Below are 20,264 nucleotides of genomic sequence, written 5' to 3' on the forward strand. Positions count from 1 at the left end.
TTCAGGTAACCTCGGGACAAAAGCAACTCACTGCTTGCAAATTACTCTGGAGATAAGACTGCCACTCATCCATGGCGTTGCACCACTTGCGTCGCACTGTCTCAAGATCGTATTCTTGATAGGAGTCGGGGGCGTTATGACTTTTAGGGTAATGGCTCAGCCCGTTTTCGAAATCAGCTACCGATCTTGTAACACAGCCTACAGAAACCTAGTAAAAGGTGACTGCTTGTGAAATTAACAATAGCTACCTTAGAAACCGTTTCACAAAACAGAGGTAGAACACCTCTATCCCTTCGACTAAGATCGTTTGGACGAATTAGCACTCGAATGCGTCGATTCAGCCCCTGACGAAGTTGGTAAATTCCCCCAGTTTTGACATCTGAGGAGGGGATTACGGGTACCTTCTTGAAATTCCCCTAAAAGAGTGATAAATGTACAAAATCTGAATATGCATAAGTGATAACGGTTAGCGCACCCTAGCAAATCGGTTTAATTCCATCTTTTGGCAATAAAATTTAATTGATTCTTTGATTTCTTCGAAGAATTTTATTCGAGTTAACAATTCCAATTAAAAGTAAAATTAAAAAATTCGATCTAATTAAAATCGACTACAAATTCTATTTTTCATCCACAGTTTTTTAAATTGGCGAAATTGTGAGCAGTGTTTGCTGTTTAAGGGAGGGATTTTGAGTTTTAGAAGGTCAAATTAAGAGAAAAGTGAACTGTTTGATAGAACTGGAATGAATTAATAAGTAGAAACAACTAAATAGCCAAGCTAGGTTTAAAGAAGTGGATAATTTGGAAACGAATAGCTTAGTAGTAATAAATTGTTAAATAAATTATGGTTGCTAATATAGGATACTCAAGTGTGCTCACAGCGTAATCGTTATGCAAGTCCAGAAACTACAGAGCAAAACCTGCAATATTTCGGTCTTCAAAATAGTTAACGTCATTATCGCATGCTCTAGGAACAAGTAAAAAACAGACTCTGACCATTTTGCCTTTGACTGTACTACTAAGGAAGGATAAGAAACAATCGGAGGGAGTATTGCCTTATCAGAGCCTCCCAAGCGGCTAGTTTTGTGACATGATTACCCGAGTTGTTAAAATAAAACCCCTTTATACTAATTTAACCATTCTGGATGTTTGGGCTGACCTTACGCCCTGATTTTTTCTTAGTCACGCCATCTTACCTCCAGAAGGTGGATCTTAGTTCCGATTGCTTGCCCTACAACCTGCTCCACACCAAACACAGATAACCTTAAAGAAATGAGATGATAGATGCCTTGAGAGGTAGGTAAGCGCCGACGATGTGCCAGTTTGCTTAACGCACGTTGAGATATGAAAAAAAAACACTTTAAAAAGTGAGGAGGAACTTCTTAACTCCTACACATAAACTCCTCTTCTAACTACCACCACTTAAACTAGAGCCTAGCTTCTACTCATTTTATCTCTCTCCAAGAGTTAGAATTCTTTCATTGTGACTTACATCTTCCATCAATTCTTCAATAGATACCCAGAAATCCACTCTTCGCTGAACCCTCAACCAATCCTCAGCCAGTCGTGTAGCCACTTCATTGGGAAGTCCATTTGTGGGAGAAGCACCAGCGGCTAATGTTTGAGAGCCCTGAAGTGACGGTTTCCGTTTGTCCGCTAGATCAGACTTGTAGCGACGTAATTTCATTGTTCGTATCTGTGGTGGACTGTTAGCCCGTTGAAGCTGCTGATCCGCGATCTGTCGATTGGTGTTTAGATACGATTGAACTCTATTTGTTGTTATACGTCTAAGGAGGGTGTTGCTTTTTGGTTCTTGAAGGTTTCCATACACCTCAAGGAGAAAATAAGAATGAATTAGAACGTCACACTTCGTTTACTTTCTCAGGACTTATCTTGTAGTTGAAGGTTGCATCAAATCACTCAGAACGGAGCAAGTTTAAGCTCCCACATTGATTGTAACTTAGTCATTTAAAAATAAGTCAGGCCTTACATACTTAAAAAAAAGTCTTTAAAATTCCCACGATGGTGCATTCAAGTACGTCAGTGAAGATAAATAAAACTAAAACTCCGCAAAAAACTGAGCCAGTTCGTGGAACCTGGGGATGATTTAATTGTGTAGATCTGCAATATTCAAAGACGAAGGCGGCTGGCAATTTCTTGAGCTAAGCTCTTAGGACATCAGGAAGTCTACTGACAAAGTTTGCAGTAGTATGGCGCATCCTATTAATTCATTGTGGTTTTTTGTAAATAGTAACTGCAAGACTCCATAAAATTGCTTTTGTTTGCTGAAAGTCATAAACACTATCTGTGGCCGTTTTTCAATGGGTTCCAATCTTACTGCGGGCTTCACTTTTGGCCCAGGGCGCTCCTGTGGGTGTCAAGTGCCAAGAAAAGGTGTCAAGCTTCACTTAAAGGAGAAAATCAGGAGTTTGAAAAAATGTCACTCTTCTTTTCTGAAGTAGAGACACTCCAATGGGTCGGTTTTTTGACGATATGAGCTGTGAGCTCCTGCATTGTCTTGCAAGAAGAGGACTTTCTCCGCTCTAATTTGTCATCTTTGAGTAAGTTCTGTATCTCCTTCAGTAGGAAAAGAATTTCGTCTCCAGTTTACCACACAGCCACACACACACTCATGAAGCAGGCACAGTCTTGTAGGAACGAGGTAACGAACACCTTAGATGTGTGTGGTGGGTAGTGGGTGAATCGTTTGTAGCTACCAGCCAATGAGAAGTTACCTTTCAGGCCATAAAAAAAGGAATCATTTCTCACCACGAGTTAGTCACTCAGTCGGTCGGCAAACAGCCCTTTTGCAGTGTAGAGGTGAGCTCCTTAGTCATCAGTTAATGGCAAGTGGATGGGGCAGATTAGCTGGCTAGCTTTCCATTTCAAAATAGAGAGTAGTTTAACTACGCAAGCTATTCTGTTCCCCTAGATCCAGATCACCACCTTGTAGTTTACCGGCCTTCCTATGCTCTATCCGAGCTTATTTTCAGCGGGACGATGGAGGGGCTTATTTGTGGTATGGGTGATTGAACCCGGTCAATATAAACAAGAAGTCTGATTTTGGCACCCAGATGGAGGGAGGTTAAACCTGGGCAAATCACCAACATAATGGGCAACAGGAGTGAAGCCTGATTTTGGCAATAAGTCAATTTGTTCGGTGAGGAGACAGCTGATAGGTGGAGAGCTGAATCTATTAAAGGTGTCACTTGGAGGCATCTACCCGACTTGAGTAGTGTCAAATCGGTGGATTTTCACAGGACAAATTTACAGAGAGGTAAAAAATGGGCTTCGGCCAAAAAACGAATGGGGTGGGAGATAAGATGTGATTCTCTTGTTTTAGTTGATGCGGAAGTGTCACAGCGCTAGAAGAAACAGAGAAGAGGGGTGCCATGACGCTCCATGTATGTCACATCTAATGACAACTACCGGCACAACCTTTCATTTGCAGTCGAAATCGCCTCAGATTGTGTACAATTACCCGCTTTTGTTTTGGCAATGATCAAAGATTAATATTTTTGGAAATGTTACAAATGTATAAAAGTGTTTCACCTCAATGGAGAGCGCATAATCCGCAAGGCTGTTGAGAGTCTGGCGATTGAGGGGAAGATGAAAGGTGCGTTTGTGATCAAAGACACAGCGTTCAGCGCGTTCGTACTCTCGGATTGTGGGATCTGGAAGTGGCGCCTGGGCTGAAAACGACTCACGTTTGGGGAGCACAACAATCGGTTCCTCCACTCCAAGCATTTGGTAGTGGCAGAGGATCATCTTTGCAAAAGAATGCGGAATACCAATGGCCCCATGAATTGTAACTCGCACCTCCAACACGTTTCTAGGGTAATGAGATACAAGTACATAAACAAGAGCCTTTTTAAAAGACGCAAGCGGTGAAAAAATGTTTTTGTATCAAAAGGCTGTTTAACGTTAGGAATAAGACGTATCACCCGTAGTAAAGCATTGCTTAGTTGGTGTGTAAACCTGCGAAATGCAGTACCCCTAATTTTTAAGAAGTGTGTCCGGCATAGTATCAAAGTGTAAAATAATAGTGATATATTGAGGGGTGCACCGCTCTCAGTCCTTCAAATTGAGCATATCAATCAAGAAAGTGACAAAAAGGAGGGCTAACTAACCCTCCAAAATCGCAGAGTTCTCGATCCACAAGGTCTGAAACACCTGCCGAAACACCAGGCTGCTGGGATCTGGAGACTTCTGAGCAGATGGCTGTTGTCAGCTCAACACTTACGCGTCCAGACACCTTAAAAGGGTCGAGCAAGGATTGCTAATTGAGGATACGATTTTTAGGCTACCGCTGGCACCCTAGATCCTTCTGTTTTCAGCAAAAAATAATAGGTTTCCCTACTTTCTGCATAGACAATGCTCACACGCATCTACTGATTCTATGCAAAAAACTATATTTCTTGCTACAGTTTCAAGTTAAAACATGTATTAGTACGCAAGCAATAATAAAATATTGTTTGAAACTTCTAACTTTCATTCAAGTTTAGTGGTCAATCATGTCATTTTCAGAGGAGTATTAAATGTCGTCAAAGCTGAGAAATTGCCAAAGTTTTTTTTCAGTATGTTTTAAGTAAAGCAAATATGTGTTCTTAGTAAGTATTCAGTCCAAACTGGTTAATTTTTAATAGGCTAACTTAAATTATGTCAAGGTTGCCCAGGCCGACTGCTTTCAAATGATTTTGGTCACTGCCTGAGATGAGGGGGACCGCATAAGGGGAGCATTACCTCGCCTTGTGGGCTGAGAATTGGGGCTTGATAGGCGAATTCGCTGATGAATAGCAGACATCGGAGGTATAAATTTGCCACACCAATCAGGACAAGATCGCCGTTTTTTGCACACAACTCTTGTTGTCTTATGGGTAATCTCTGAAAGAATGTCAAACGACAAATATCTTGTCAAAGTCTCGCAACTTTGCGGTTCCGCAATGCTACTGCTTTGGAAATAAGTAGGCGGAAACACAATTCGATATGAGATTAGAAACTTAGGTTTACTAGGCGCGTTCAAGGGAGGCCGGGACTCCAGAGTTTGCCGTGAAGTGATAGACAGCATGTATCCCCTTACAGGTTTTATTGGTTGGGGTCATTTTATGAAACCATCCAGACACCGTTGGCCAAGGTGGCATGCGATTCAAAATTTGGTTCCAGAGTCCGTACAATCAGAATACAGCGCTTCCAACGAAGGCTAAACGGCAGTCACTAGTGGCTCCCAGTCTAGCCGCTTCTTTGTAAACTATTGGTGCCTGGGTAATAAAAGCTAGGAGTTTCGCAAAAAATTTAAACCAGTCGTGAGATGTGCGATGAACACACATAAAGCTGACAGACAACGGTCACTACGACAGCTCTCCACAGAAAGAAATCGACCGAATTTTCATAGATGGTTTAGCCGTACTGACAAATCATTCTATACCGAAGGTAGTTTCCAGGCTGTGTAGAAATGCTGTAGACAATAGTGCAGGCTGCTTTAATTTGTTCCTTACTGTTGCAAATCCAAGCGTCCCAGTTTGACTTGAGCGTTGATTGCATTCACCGCGAAGAATACAGCAATGTCTTACTCTCACTTCACTGGTATGATCGGAAGAACCACTGACTGAGACACCACTGTCCTCATTCTCTCCTTGGTTTGATTCAAGTTCCCTGAGGTTGTGCTGCATTCGAGCAAGACTCATTGATCTCTCTCGAACACCTCCACGGTGTAATTCGATGACAGGCTCGCATTGAAGCTGACGATGCGCCTAAGGGATTGAGAGCAAACATTTTGAAAGAAGAAAATTAGTGGGCTGATGGCTGGTGTATCTGTGAGATCATAACATTCTCTTTCCTTGTTAATAGACTATGAGAAGCATCCTGGAAGAGTAAGATCTGTGTGAGGGAAAAAGGCTGGTAGCTATGCGAAGATTGGACACATTTTTGCATTTCTTACTCGTTTCGCTTGATTGAGACAGTGAATTGGCACTTGAAGGGAGACGTGATACTGCACGTTACTGCGACGCTCCTTAAGCAAGGTGTTAGCTCGTTCCGCCAGTAGATTTGCTTGAACCAGCTTTTCACGAATCTCCTCAAAGCTACCCATCGAATCGTTGAACCTGGAAGCAAAAAAGGCATCTTCTTATTGCTCTCGCTTCATGCTGAAAAATTACGGATGTAGAGGTGGAAGTAGAGCCACGTGGCAGAAGAAGGGTTACTGAGGTGTGCTGGTTGGATCGACGGAATTCTCACATGTCTAACCACTAATAAATAAGCATTTGCGTGGTTCCAAGTGTAAAATTGGCTTCCAGAAATTTCCGCTCACACAAAAATGTGATTTCAAAGGTCATTGACAGTCTTTTTAAAAAAAGGAGAGCGTTATTGTCAGAAGAACCGCCCATCTATTCTACTGTATCAAACGAATGCTTCCTAGAGGTAAACGAGGGTCACTCGATTGAAGTGGACCATATCATCTAGGCTAAAACCCCGCCTTTAGTTTGGTATGGCTCATTATTCTCCTTACGAGAACAGACCTTGGAGAGTTGAATGCGGAAGGGGGGTAAAGAGGGCTTGAGGTAACATTGCGTCCACGTAGACCAGTCGAAGGGTCAGAGCGCTGATTGTCAAGTATTCGTTGAACAGACGAACCACTAGCTGGCGATGCGAATGGGCTCCTTCGAAGATGACGCGGGGTCAGTGGTTCATCTACAATCCAATAAAAAATCCATGCTAAATTTCATTGTTCTCCCCCCCACCCCTATTTTGTCAGACCCACAAAAAAATCGTCACTTCTTTAAGTTAATGTTACAAATAAATTTTGAAGTGTGAATTTTGGCTCGGTAGTTGTGGTGACACTGGATAGGCAGGCGAGTGCTGTCACCCTCTGACGGGAGCTTAGTCATACACACCGCATGTACACACGCACGCACGCACGGGCACGCAACCAAAGCGGCGCGTCTCTGCGCTCATCATCAATCGATAACAGCTGATACGCGCGACGCCCTTCACCGTCATTTGGAGACGGTGTTTGCAATCCTCCTCCTCCCTTCGCAAAAGTCTTCTCATAGAGCAATCACTAGCCCCCCCATCCTACTTTTCCTTCTCCTCCTCATTGAAGAGAGGCCATAACTTTTTAGCCTGATGCACAAAGGTACATGTTTGGTTGCTGTAATACCAAAAAAAGGGAACCAAGATTTAATACCGAAAGAATGAAAATGCAGTGTTATATTTTCTATTTCTTAAGGGAACCAATGAGGAACCAGTGTGATTTTCAATCGACATCCACCAAGCCTCAAGAAGTAATTTTATGCTCTTTAAAATATGTTTACATTAGATCAACACAACAGGAAGGTGTAATTAAGGTGCAAATGGAATCGCTAAATTTGTATGGTGAACTTTTGCCGGTCTTACTTGGATTTGGCCTTGTCACTGGTCGACATCGCATCCGTATGATGGGCTTGGGATTCGGGCTAAGGGACTACAAGGAATAAAGAGGCTTTTTTAGCTAGTAGCGACATTTTCTAAAGTGTGCACTTTGGAACATTAATATTATATAATATTAAAAGAAAGAATAACAATTTGTTCCTTTTAAGTGGGGTTAATTGGTTTTATTCGTTCCTTTCATTTGTTTAAATGAGTCAGGTATGCCGGTCACGGAGTGACCTTGGAGCGGGGAGCGTCTTAGAGTTAAGCAAAAGAAGACGGGGTGTGTAAGATGACAAGAAATTAGTGATTTTGGTTTAGACTTACAAAGTCATTTGTAGGATTGTCTTCATCTGTTTCATTGGGTGTATTTACGCCTAACTGGTGTGTTGGTAGCGTTCTACGACTCATTGTAGCTATTCATGCAAAAATTTATAAATAGAAAAGAGGTGTAAGATAATAGGCCCTTTTATATCTGTCAAATTGCGTCATTCTTGGCTGGAAGTAGTCAACTTTAAGGAGAGTCATTACTGAATTAGTAGTTAGGCAATGCTTACACTCAAACTCGGGTAAAAAATAGACCTTACATAAGGCTACCATCAAGTGGCAAAACCACTTTTAGAAAAAAATGATCGGTATAATCCGAGGACGTACCGACTCTGGTGCTATGCCCATATACAGAGGAGGATGCGTATCAGAAAGCCAAATTTAAAAGATCCACATTGAAAGCACCAGTGGAGGTATCATCATAGATTACTATTATCAAGACTGCTGACCCTGGTGCTAACTGAGCTGAGCCGAGCTGAGAAGTCGAGTTGGATTGAGCTGAGGGCCCAACGAAATATGAGCACGCAAATTGCGTTGGCGTGCATAAATACCGTTGCACCACTTGCCTGTTCACGCACGCAAACACACACACACACGATTGCACAATCACAACCTGCACGCATCATCCGTTGATTGACAATTTTGTGTGATTCGACGCAAGTCAGTTTAGCAAGAATCATTTCTAGGGACCATTTGAGAAGCATTAATTAGGTTTTTGCAGTCATTATTAGTCATGGCCCTTTTTTACCCATGCTGCGGGTTTGGAGTATCTGTTTAAAGAGTTCAGGCTAATGCACCACGAGACTAAAATGTCGCCGTTCTAAGGTGACATGCATTAATTTTACATCAATCCAGGCGGGCTATCCAACGTTCGTGGTACGAGTTATGGTCGTGGTGGCATAGTTCCGCGTCAGAGCTCTTCACGAATGACTTGCAGGACCGCGTTGTTGATAAATGTAAAGTAGCGCACTCCAAATGGGTGCCAGAATAGAAACCACTTGTAGCAGACGCTCGACTCAGTTGGATGTCGAAGGCTATATCAACTGCGAGGAATTGAATTATGCGTTTGAATGCTGACGTAGAGACTATCCTCTCAGTAGAAAAGTCTCAAGCCTATGGTGCCTGTGATATAAAGACGACATCCCGATCGCATGCCTTGTCGTCAAGACAAAGGCTTTGACGTGAAAGTCGTTATGGCCAACTAGTATGAGTAAGCTGAGGGAGGAGATATGATGTGTGTACGTGAGACACAAGGTTGTCCCATTCCTGCCTATTCATGGCCTTGCAATTATCTTGTCCTAGCCTTGTGATGATCAGTAGCACATTTCAAATCTGTCTGTGCGTGACATTGACAAATCAGAGGGGAACCGCCATCTGGGATGTTTGGTCACCATCTAATCGGCTTGCCTCCTTAGTAGTGGGCTTTTATACACCACAACGATAACGCGAAAGTATGTACCCATTCAGAAAATTCTGTTTCCAATACAACTTGCTTGTGTAGCTGACAGCTTGATGTCCTCATTTCTGTTCAATGCCGAGTGAAGACCTATGAGTGTCATAAAACGTACCAATTTATATTTACCCAGGCTAAACAAGCAAAAGCTCACAATTTGCTGACTACACACTTGCCAGGAGACTTGCACCTCACCTCTGATTTCCCATGGTTAAGAGAAACGGAATGCATTAGGGATGTTGGTGGCAATATTGGATCTACCCAAACAGGCATTCCCCACCATCTACAGGCGCACTTCATGGAAAGTATTTTTCAATAACTACACCTCCATTATTCGCTTCAAATAATACTTTCTGGTGTCCATTACAAAAACTGGGAGAGGAGAAAAGGGATATGAGCATGAAGAGACCTGGTGTTGTTAATTTTTCCTTTTTTGCTGTTTTTAAGATCAGCACCTTCCATCGAGACCTAAAGCTGGCTATCATCATGAGAAGTAGTAGAAAAATTAATGCGAGTTTCATATACCCCTATATCATGCAGCAGAATGGCATCACTCTAGGCTGTAGCCAAATCCACCATGGACTCCGGTGTCTTCAACTGCACTGCCACATTTCTACTTTTTTCAATAAGGCTGTGCCAGGATGTTTATGTCGTCGTGGAGACCTCGATGGAACAATCCACGTAAATACGAGGGTAGAGACGCTGGATCAATCGCAGTGGCAAGGAAACTCGATCCCAAATGACAACTACCCTGATGTATCCGGTTGGATGCGAAACCTTAGAGTAACAGAATTTGCTGACAAGTGAAAGAACACAAGACCTAAATGACTTAAAAAATGACCATTTTGGAGCTGTCTAAGGTTGTTTACACGGAGATGTGTGAATTACGTGGAGGAATGGCGCTTTCCTTCATATACGGTAGATAAATGGAGCCCAGATGGATAGCGGAGCAGCGATAGGGGGAGTAGATGTAGGAGACATCTTCACTGACCTACTTTAAAGTAAAAAACAGCGCTTCGTTCTCACAACTAACAAAAGGCATGTGACATCTTTGTGACATCCAGAAGGTACCACCCTAAAATCATTCGGATGAGTCAACCACAAATATACATTCATCAGGACCAAGAATAACCATCAATGTCAGTGATGAAAGGATTGGCCTGCATCTCCGTCAAACGTGAGAGGTGGTATAATAGTACCGAGCAAAATGGGTGGCAACGCCAATGGACCAACAAATGTCAACAAGCTCCACAGAGCATGACTTTAATCTTCAGGTCTTATACCTCCCACTTTTGGACTTTAGTAATACAGTCACCCACTCTACGCCCCGAAGACTAAGTTTGCTTTTGTGTGTGGTAGAATGAAGGAGAAATCACTTACCTGTTGAGGAGTGAACAATTTCAGTGAAAAGAATGCCTCCATCCCCCCCCCCCCAGAGGGAGCTAGTCAGTTAGAAGAAAGCTTCACTAGTATTCCCATTGGGCACCGTAAGACCGCATTCCGCATACGACTGCAAAACTAACCGGTAAAGAAGGAAGGGACCGCCACATCCTTACCCTCCATGTCGCAATGACAGTAATGCCTCAAGTGATCCTCACCTTTCAGTGGCTTCAGAAGCTCATACAAATCACGTGAATTAGACATTTGCAAGGTGAGGGTAAAATGGAAGTTGGCGGTGGCAAAGAACTGGTTCTTGGCTTCTAGAGACAACGTGTATAATGGAAACAGAATTCGTAGGTAGCATGTGATGCGACGAAAGGGAAGTGTAGAATTGTTTTAACAACTTCAAGAAGCTCCAATTTTTCCAACTTTTAGCATCTTCCTCCTAGGTGAGCAAAACTGCCAGTTTCAACTAGCCAAGTAAAAAGACGGGACTTGTTTAGGTTGTACATTTACCTGTGCGGGAATTCTGACACTAGTCGCCATTTTTAGCGGCTTAGGATTCTGTTTGTGCGTGTCACCTCTATCTCCGCCGCTCACTTAAGAATAAGGGTTCATTTATACCACAGAGCATGTTAAAGAATATCTTCACCGACAACAGTAATCCCTCCTCTAATTTTAAACCACAAATAAATGAAAAGTGTCAACGCGTCATGAGCAGTAAGCGTTCGTATTATTATCGAGGAAGAAGGCCTATTAATCAAGAGAGAGGGAACGTGATAGGACGACTGAAGTGAAAACGAAAAGGGGAAGGGAGACAGGAAAGGCGTTCTAGAGACAGAGGGAGAGAGAAACCAAGACGAAGCGTCAAATGCATCATTGTCAGTGGGACAATAGCCATGATAACACAATTGGGTGCGAGAAATGACAACACACACACACACACACGCACATACATGAGGTGCTACTGTAATGCGGGGAACCCACACACACTAGTGCGGTGACCTAGAAGTCGAGACGGAAGCCGGGGCAGGAGAGATCGTTGGCATTTCTATCACCACCAGCAGCACTTTCTGCAGTCACCAATTGGATAGTTGAACGCTCAGCAACTGTCAGGAGGTCAATATCGTCATCTGTCAGGCGTTTCTCATTTAATGAAGCCCATTCCAATAGGCCAGGGGTGTCGTGCGACAAAATGAGTGAAACCTCATGATTACCACCAACCGCTGTTGCTTTGTCACCTACACAATAAAACATACTTTTTTAGTTATCAAATCAATGAGTATCGTTTATTTAACTGAGCGAGCTCTAGCATACCTAGTGAAAGCTGTACAAATAGAAGCACCGCCTAACTTTTAAACAACGAAAAAGGGTGTCGATCGAAAAAAAAAGAATGGCACTGGTTACGGAGAACAAAGTAGACGTGGCAATGCGAGAGAAAGCTTTCCAGACTATCCAACACAGCTCCATGGAGTCACATTAAGGAAAAGTAAGCCAAATGCAGGGATTGTACATTATGTTCAACTGTGCGTTACACTACGGGAGCTCTTCCGCCTTCGCAGGCTGGCGATGTAGCCATCCAACCATGGCCGTAGCTTCCCACCCCTTGCATACACGAACAGTAGATCTTTCTCAACCGCAATGATGATTTATTATGACTTCAAGAAGGAAACTGCACAACAAATCAATTAAATTCTCCCGGAGTTTTAAATAAAAAAGGCAGGTCGAAAAAAACTGCCGTTAGTACTACTTAAAGCGTATTAAGTAGAGAGTTCGGTAAGGAGCGCAAAGGTTAATGCAAGAAACGCAGGCTGTCTCACTCGTCCTGATCATGTGAGGCAAGGTTCTGACTGCAAACAAGTGACAAAATGTCAATAGATTAGCCATGAAAGGAGAAGGAAATTCGCCTATTCTTTAGGTCCTTAGACAAGGGAGAAAAGGAAAGCAAAGTGAGAAGGCAGTAGCGACGTTACGCCTACTACTGTGGTGCTGCCACGGTTAGAGGTGAGTGAATAGTCTGCCCCATTATTACCGCCAGTTGACACCGCGCGTTTTGTCTTCAGGTAGTCTAGTCTAGTCTAGTAGCCTCGTATTGAGAGAAAGCTTCCACCGCCTCTACAATGATGTCACGCTAACCCACTCACCAGTAAGTCATTTGACTGCTGTACGTCCACCACCAAAGTCCGTGAGTGTCTGCACGTCACTGACAAGCCCAGGTTTGCTATCTCTTCAAGCATCAATCACCACGGGCCTTCCTTTGAGTATTTATCACGTGGAATGTAGTCTTGCCCTGAACAACTCATCAATGCGCAACCTGTGGTGTAACGAAGTTGTACAAGAGACAAATCTTCTCGTGACAATCCACACCGCACTCATTTTCGAAAACGAAGGCGTGTTTTTTTCAAAAGGTTAACACATGGTGGATATGAAAGATAGACAGATGACACCTTGCCCCCAACCACCAGCGCAGAAGAACAGATCAAAAACGCTGCATCGAGTTAAAAGAGCATTTTGACCAAGGAAAATGGTATTTTTTTGCACTGTCTCACTACAGCACGTGACAGATCCCGTGTGCGACATTCCATTCCGGTATCAAAACGAAGTAGTGGGCTGTCAACAACGGCGGCAAAGTGAAATAGGCCGTTTAGGAGCGATTTCGCCAGTTCTAGATATTATTTGAGTACTGACGCGAGTGCATAAATGAAGGATGGAAGAACGGTGAAAAAAAATGCCTTTTTCACCACGATCTTGGTGAATGGGACGTTGTCAAGCGCGACGGGTGTCATACGTGTTAACTAGATAAATGAGGCCAGACCCTTGGCAGGGACTTCAGGTGTAATTCCACCGTAACCAGAGGATTTAATGCGACACAAACACGGGTCAGGCGAATTGACAGATGGCTGATGAATTTTGATGACAGGATAAGGCAGAAAAAGAGGGAACAGCTAAACAATTTTAGAGGCATAAAAGAGACGCACCGTGCCAAGTCGCCTTGCCAACAGCAAGAGCTTTAAGTAGATCAGCAGTAGGAGCCACAGTAGTAGCAACATAGTAGCGAGCGAGAACGCGTTTGAAGAATTCTGCATCTACAAGACTAACATCCCCACCTCCTGGTAGAAATGCAACATCCACAAAAGTCCGTTTTGCCAGTTTTTCGTAGAGACCCTTAGAAAAGCCCATAGAGGCCTCGTAGTAGCCCTCTGGGTGTGCCACGCCTGGGGACGCCGATTTTGCACCTGTCTGTCTCACACCCTTCGCTGAAATGGAAAGAAGGATGGGTTTACCAAATGCCTCGAGAAAATCCATGAGTACATATAAAATTGTAGGAAATTTTAAGGGAAAATCACTGCATGGTGATTTTCCCACCTGCCCGGTGGTGGATGGATTTGCAAGGTCCGATTAAGCTATTACAAGCATGACAATGCTCAAAATAGGAGGAGGGATACTAGACAGCTAAACAATACTTTATTGTTATAAGTTCCAGCCTCATGGAATGACGGTACATCTTCAACTACTGAGTCGTGGGACGAAGAATCTGGGTAAGCGCGTAGACAGGCAGGCAAGGGGATACAGTCAGTGAAAAGCAAAAAAAAAGAACGTGTAGGCATTTGGTGTATGCATGTATGAGTGACTAACGCTTACGTACACACAAACACACAAACGTTGGGTAGGGAAAGAGTCAAGCTTAGCTTAAACCCTGACAAAAGCAAGGGCACAGTTACTCACTCCACCATCCCGACGTACACATGCAATTGATAGTCTTTCAGATTCAGATAGCAATTTCCCACCTTTGTGGAAGTGACGGGATGAAATAGACGATTTTCTAGATTAGAGGAGAGTCCGACGCATGTGCAAAGCGAGGTTCAAGTCGAACCGCTACTATTGGAGTGATAAAAAGAATTGTCTATTGACTGAGCAGTCGCATACTTGACATAGTCCAAAAGATGCTAATTTCCCTGTTCTAAACGCTCCTTCGACTCCACGCAGCGCCTATTACCAACTCTTCTGCGCTGGTGGTTGGGGGCAAGGTGTCATCTGTCTATCTTTCATATCCACCATGTGTTAACCTTTTGAAAAAAACACGCCTTCGTTTTCGAAAATGAGTGCGGTGTGGATTGTCACGAGAAGATTTGTCTCTTGTACAACTTCGTTACACCACAGGTTGCGCATTGATGAGATGTTCAGGGCAAGACTACATTCCACGTGATAAATACTCAAAGGAAGGCCCGTGGTGATTGCTGCTTGAAGAGATAGCAAACCTGGGCTTGTCAGTGACGTGCAGACACTCACGGACTTTGGTGGTGGACGTACAGCAGTCAAATGACTTACTGGTGAGTGGGTTAGCGTGACATCATTGTAGAGTCTATGCAAGATGCCTGCTGTCAATGCTAGGGACTATTCACAGTTGGGAGCTTACACCATCTTTCACACGAAATTTTTTAGTCGCCACACCCTGTTGCACGCAATCGCCCATTTACCAACTCACCGCAGGCTGTTGCCGGGGTGTCTACATGCCAGCCTGCCTGTCTGCCTGGACTGACCTATGGCGTCATACCCCGGCAATTGGCAGTCAGACTGTGTGCTACTGTCACACCTATATTATTTTTTCTTTTGTAGTTGTAAAACCCAATACCTTGAACCTGATATTAATAACTGATTCTCAGAAAATATGTTGCCAACTACTAAATTTTGAAAGGATTAGACTAACCTGGAGCACTGGTGGGAGCCGGCATAGCTTGAGGCTGGCCCCAATCATGGAGAGGATCCAAGGGTTCTGCTCCGGGTTCCATGACAGCTTGCTGCTCGCCATCAAACAGATGGTTCTCATCCATCGACTTGACGGGAGACGTCGCTACTCCGTCCCCTCCGTTCATCCCCTTCATCACCTCAGGAGTTGGCGATTGATGATCTACTTCCGGTGTCGGTTCCACAGGTGGTGTGATCTCTGTTAAGGACAACAAAATAGGGTTTGAGCTGGCACTACCTATTAGCCTCGTGTTGTAAATCAACCGCCACAGTCCTGGCCTCCACGATCTACTTAGTAACCATTTAATTACGTGTGTCACACATATGTGACGTGAAAGCCCAGAGATGAGAGAATCAAGAAGATGACTTCCTCACTGCCTGACGCGGGTGAGTAGTTGACAGTGATCATCAACAATTAAATCACAAAGATTTAAAGAACAAGAAAAAGTCGCCTATTAGACGAGACAAATAATCTCAAGATAGAAGAACGATCAATTTGCAAGAAGAGATTTCCCCTGTTCACTCTACCGCTTTCTCCGTGTTTTTATGTCTCAATCCTTTCACAATTTGTCATGCAAACTGATTTAATGAGTGTGGGCTGACGTTATCAGCTGAAACATAATGATTTGTAGCTAGTTCCAAAACTCCAAAAGTTTCCCGTAGCATTTGCGAGCGGTTTAGCGGTTGATTTTCTTACTGAATGAGTGATTTGACTCTGGTAATGGACTATCCAAGGAGAATGAATCAGATTGGTGAAGAATCTTCATTCTGAAGCATCTAAAGAACAATTTCAACGACAACTGTGAATATCGTGGAAGGTAAGTAGATGGATATCACCCGACCATAGTTGATGGTAGAGATCACAGATTTCCTAGGGTTTCGTACGTTTTTAAATTGTCGGCTGATTAACCAAATATCATTTTGTGATGAGAAATGGTTTTTGAAGGTCTGGTAAGTGAGCCAATTTATCATTGTTGGTTATTCACAACTGACTCACCCACTAGCTACCTACGCGACGCTTCTGTGGCGTCTACCACACCATCCCCACAGGGCTATATACTTGCGCATGGTAGATTGAAAAGGAAACTGTCCAATTGCTGAAGGTCAAGCGGTTGCTTCATGGGTAACGTCCATCCTCCCAATACGAAGCGGCACGACTAGGGGGTAGCCATGTCAAGTGAATCAGTGAAAAGAAAACCCATTCCTTTTCAAGGCAACACTTGACTTCACACCACCTCAAAACCTTTCAATGGGATCAATGATGGAAGCGAGAGAAAGGGAGATAATGCCCCATTCCCAACTGTGATTCCCACTTCTTCAGGTGATTTTTGCCAGTTTCTGTCACCAAACAATAGTGGGCTCATATGCAAAATAAAACAGACAGTTGGAAAATAAAGGTGAGACGGGAAAAGAGGTGGATAGGGCTGGGTTTTTATTAAAATCCGCACGCTCGATTGAAAAGGAAAATAAACAAACCTTTCCAATTTCAGAGCCTCTCAGTCACAGAAGTTTCTGTTAACAGCCCACAAGCCCCACTGGAATTAACCTCCTTCCAGAACCGAACACCTCGGACGCTGCACTTGGAGAGAGAGAGGAAAGCGATTCCGATTACACTGACTGCAGATGTTTAGATCTATGTAGATATGCAATAGAAGGGACGATCGGAGCTACCCCCTGATTAGGCAATCACCCTCCAGTCAGATGGTTTTTAGTAGGTCAGGTCGACAACTGAAGCCATATCAGGTGGAAACCATCTAAAAACGTCTAGTATGGAGCCACCACCGATAGCTATGCCTTAAGCAGCTGTGTGGAATCATGACATGACAGGGAGTTAAACAAGGACAAATCTCTCTGGGTAATTTTTATATAGGGGTAAAGCAACTCAAAATGAGGGAGAATGCAGTGAAATAGGAAATCATGAAAAAGGAATTATGAGATAAGGTACAATTATCATAAATTCATCGAAGTTCTTCAACTTTCAAACTAACCTGCTACTATTTCAGCGGGTGTCTCATTCTTTTCTTTCTCCTCTTTTTTCTTTTTCTCTTTCACCACCTCCTTGGCCTTCAATGGAGGAACTGTCTTCGTCAACATTGAAGTTGGTTTGTGCGATGGCGGTGGTGCGCTCTTTAGCTGACGGGCCTCCACTTTTGGTGCCAGTTTAGTCGGTGCTTTGGACGTGATGGCCGACTTTGGAGCATGCGGAGCGGCCCTCGGTGCGGCGGCAGCGGGTCGAGCAGAAGCTACTCTGCGTGCCACACCAGGTGTCGTGGTTGAGGGAACAGTGTAAGGCTCAGCATGATGAATGTAAGGCACTCCAACATGCAAAGCTTCCAGGGCTGTAAGAACGCGAAGTTGGTGTGCATTCGGTGCCACAAAGAGGACGCGAAGAAGGCGGTCCGACTTTCGAGATGGTTTCCAGATTAGGAGAGCTGAGATGCTCAGCTGTGACGCCTAAAGGCAATGCCATGAGAGAACAACCGCAAATCAACTACTTGCAATATTTAAAGACAAAATTTGTAAGATGATTTATCTTCTCCTCTCTCTAACATGGGAACAATCCAAATAGGTGACAGAGTAGCGATGGTGACAGCCCATGAATTTCAGACATGGCTAAGGTTACCTTATATTAAGTATTTTACAAGAAAACGATGGTCTTTTAAAGTAGTTCATACGATTAATCTTAAATCCTGCCAATCTAATCGCTTTACAATGGTCGAGGCGAGACTGACCACAGGGAGTAGCGAGGTCGCTGCTTAATTGAAGGCTAGATTAACCTGGTGGATTTGATTAGACCTTGTCTGGTAAAACCAATCGAGTTTTACCTGGTTCTAAGGCTGAGAAGCTTTTCGTAGCAATTTGAGAGGGTTCGATCGTGGAACTTTCATTTCAAAAGTGTTGTATCACGGTGAGAAAGACGCCCCAGGGGCAACTTTTTCTCGTTCTTTATAAAAAGTGAAACCCGCGTCTACTTTGTATTTCTCCGGTCGGCGAAAGGATTAAAGAGAATACCTTACATATCCACATTTCCATAGCCCCGCCTCCCTTCCCTCGTAACATTCATTAATCATCCACACTCAGATCCCTTCCGCATTTGAATGGCAGACTCCCTCTCTCGACAGAATTGACTGCACTTCCTCACTAGTACTTATAACACGTAATTTGGGGATTCGGCTCAAATAAACAAAACATTTTTGATAGATTATTTCCTCAGCTGTACGGTCAACATTATTCGGAGTTAATTTGATTGGTCTAATAAACCCCTCCTTTTGCTTTTGATGCGCCAGTCCTATCGTCTCATCCATTATTAAAGGCATAATAGACCGCAGATTCCTTCTAAATTATTAAGAAGACAGTGCTGATTAACTGCTTTACAAGACCAGGAGGGACAGCACTGGCAACAGAACTTCCCTCTCAGGTAACTCTCATTGTTAATTGCTACCTTTGACAATGTTACATTCCAAAGTGGAGTGCTCTAGTAACCGATTTTTCCACTCCAATTTAAAACAAGATTAAACAGTAGGTGGAATTTTCCCGTTTTAATCGGCAACACCCCATTGGGGGTGATGATATCTCAAAAGCGGCTGAAATCAAAAGAAAATACGCATTCCATTTGGGGGTAAATCAAAAGGCTTCAAAAATGAAAAATGAGGAGGAAAAGGAGCAAAAAGATTTAAATCCACCGAATAGCTATGCGAAAACGTTCTCAAATCAGGCAAATGCACGCCAAATGGGCACGCTAAAACAGAATGTGAGAATATTTACTCGCTATTGCCTAAGATCCGCTTTGTAAGTGGCAAAGTAGGTTGATTGAAGCAGGATTGATTTGAGAACCTCCGTTACCAGGGCGGGAAAGGGAAGTGTGGATATATTTCTTCATTCTTTACAAGAGTGATTAAAATTGGCAAAAACGGACAGGAGCAGAATGCCAGCTCCCTGTGGTAAAGGTTAATACGACTAGCGACGGATATGGTAGATCCATTTCAAAGACGCCGACTCAACTTCATTGTTAGGTTAGTGCATCTGCGGTGAAGAACAGCAATCATGGGGGTTCAAAATGCAGCTGAATGGAATCCAGATGCATGGCTGAACTCGACAGAAAACGACCGCAAAGCATCCGTCAAGCTTATAATCAATCCAATGAATCTCCACAACGACGATACAACTAGATGAACCATCGAAATCCACAAACCACATACCCATTATTGTAGCCTTCAAACACCTGACTCCTTGACGATGTCTAGAGCAGATCACAGAAAGCCAGAGTGACACTCAAGAGAGACAAGGGAAGGCAAGAATATCCAACTACACGGACTTTCATCCCACCGATTCACAGGTCCTGGCTGCTGTTTTTAAAGAACTTATTCAGACATTGTGTTATGTTGGATAGATAGAACTTAGAAGGAACTGCTCTGCCCTCAATAAGAGGAAATCTTGACACTACTGTCCCCTTAAAATATCCACGCGAGGTACAGGCCTATAGGAGCGAAGTGGTGTGTACCTTGAAGGTGTAGGGACAATTAATGGTGTGTTTGTTGGGACATTAGTCATGACAAGGCGATTGGCCAAGCGACGGAACGTTTGTTGCCATACATAAGGGAAGTGAAAAACAAGCTGATAGCCTTTGATGTTTACGACCACCCAGCAATGAGTAATTAAGTGCGAGCCATTTATTCAACCTCTATTACTGAACGCGTTCTTGCTACGCAAATTCACAAACAACTGATCAATGCTGGCGCGTAAAAGCAGAGGTTTAGGCTGTTTCGTTTCCAAAGACCATGAGGAAAGCGTTACAATAGGCTTTTGTAGTTTAGCAAACGAGTTAAATTTAGTCGATCCAGCAGACGGGTCCGGATATCACTTACATCAAGTTAGCTCCATTGACAAGTTAGGATATAAAGGTGGGGGGGGGGAGAGAGAGAGAGAGAGAGAGAGAGAGAGAGAGAGAGAGAGAGAA

The 20,264-nt window shown here is 43.5% G+C and overlaps 1 protein-coding gene across 1 annotated transcript in view; it reads right to left on the minus strand. All coding sequences in view use genetic code 11, as the record gives it.

The window, feature by feature from the left end:
• EGR_04530 (Kinesin-like protein KIF13B) overlaps window positions 1-20,264 on the minus strand; it is a gene marked incomplete at both ends in the record, with an annotated part of 30,707 nt that overhangs the window by 4,145 nt on the left and 6,298 nt on the right. The window contains 18 exons of the mRNA XM_024493779.1: window positions 32-208; window positions 249-416; window positions 1,490-1,828; window positions 3,550-3,829; window positions 4,128-4,252; window positions 4,741-4,881; window positions 5,568-5,747; window positions 5,936-6,098; window positions 6,513-6,684; window positions 6,909-7,036; window positions 7,073-7,144; window positions 7,390-7,448; window positions 7,729-7,817; window positions 10,705-10,881; window positions 11,581-11,802; window positions 13,540-13,818; window positions 15,270-15,506; window positions 17,296-17,761. Coding sequence (XP_024351893.1) covers window positions 32-208; window positions 249-416; window positions 1,490-1,828; window positions 3,550-3,829; window positions 4,128-4,252; window positions 4,741-4,881; window positions 5,568-5,747; window positions 5,936-6,098; window positions 6,513-6,684; window positions 6,909-7,036; window positions 7,073-7,144; window positions 7,390-7,448; window positions 7,729-7,817; window positions 10,705-10,881; window positions 11,581-11,802; window positions 13,540-13,818; window positions 15,270-15,506; window positions 17,296-17,761 — 3,474 coding nt within the window. The remainder of the gene's footprint in view (window positions 1-31; window positions 209-248; window positions 417-1,489; window positions 1,829-3,549; window positions 3,830-4,127; window positions 4,253-4,740; window positions 4,882-5,567; window positions 5,748-5,935; window positions 6,099-6,512; window positions 6,685-6,908; window positions 7,037-7,072; window positions 7,145-7,389; window positions 7,449-7,728; window positions 7,818-10,704; window positions 10,882-11,580; window positions 11,803-13,539; window positions 13,819-15,269; window positions 15,507-17,295; window positions 17,762-20,264) is intronic.

Source organism: Echinococcus granulosus (assembly GCF_000524195.1).
Source record: "Echinococcus granulosus chromosome Unknown EG_S00028, whole genome shotgun sequence".
Lineage (NCBI taxonomy): Eukaryota > Metazoa > Platyhelminthes > Cestoda > Cyclophyllidea > Taeniidae > Echinococcus > Echinococcus granulosus.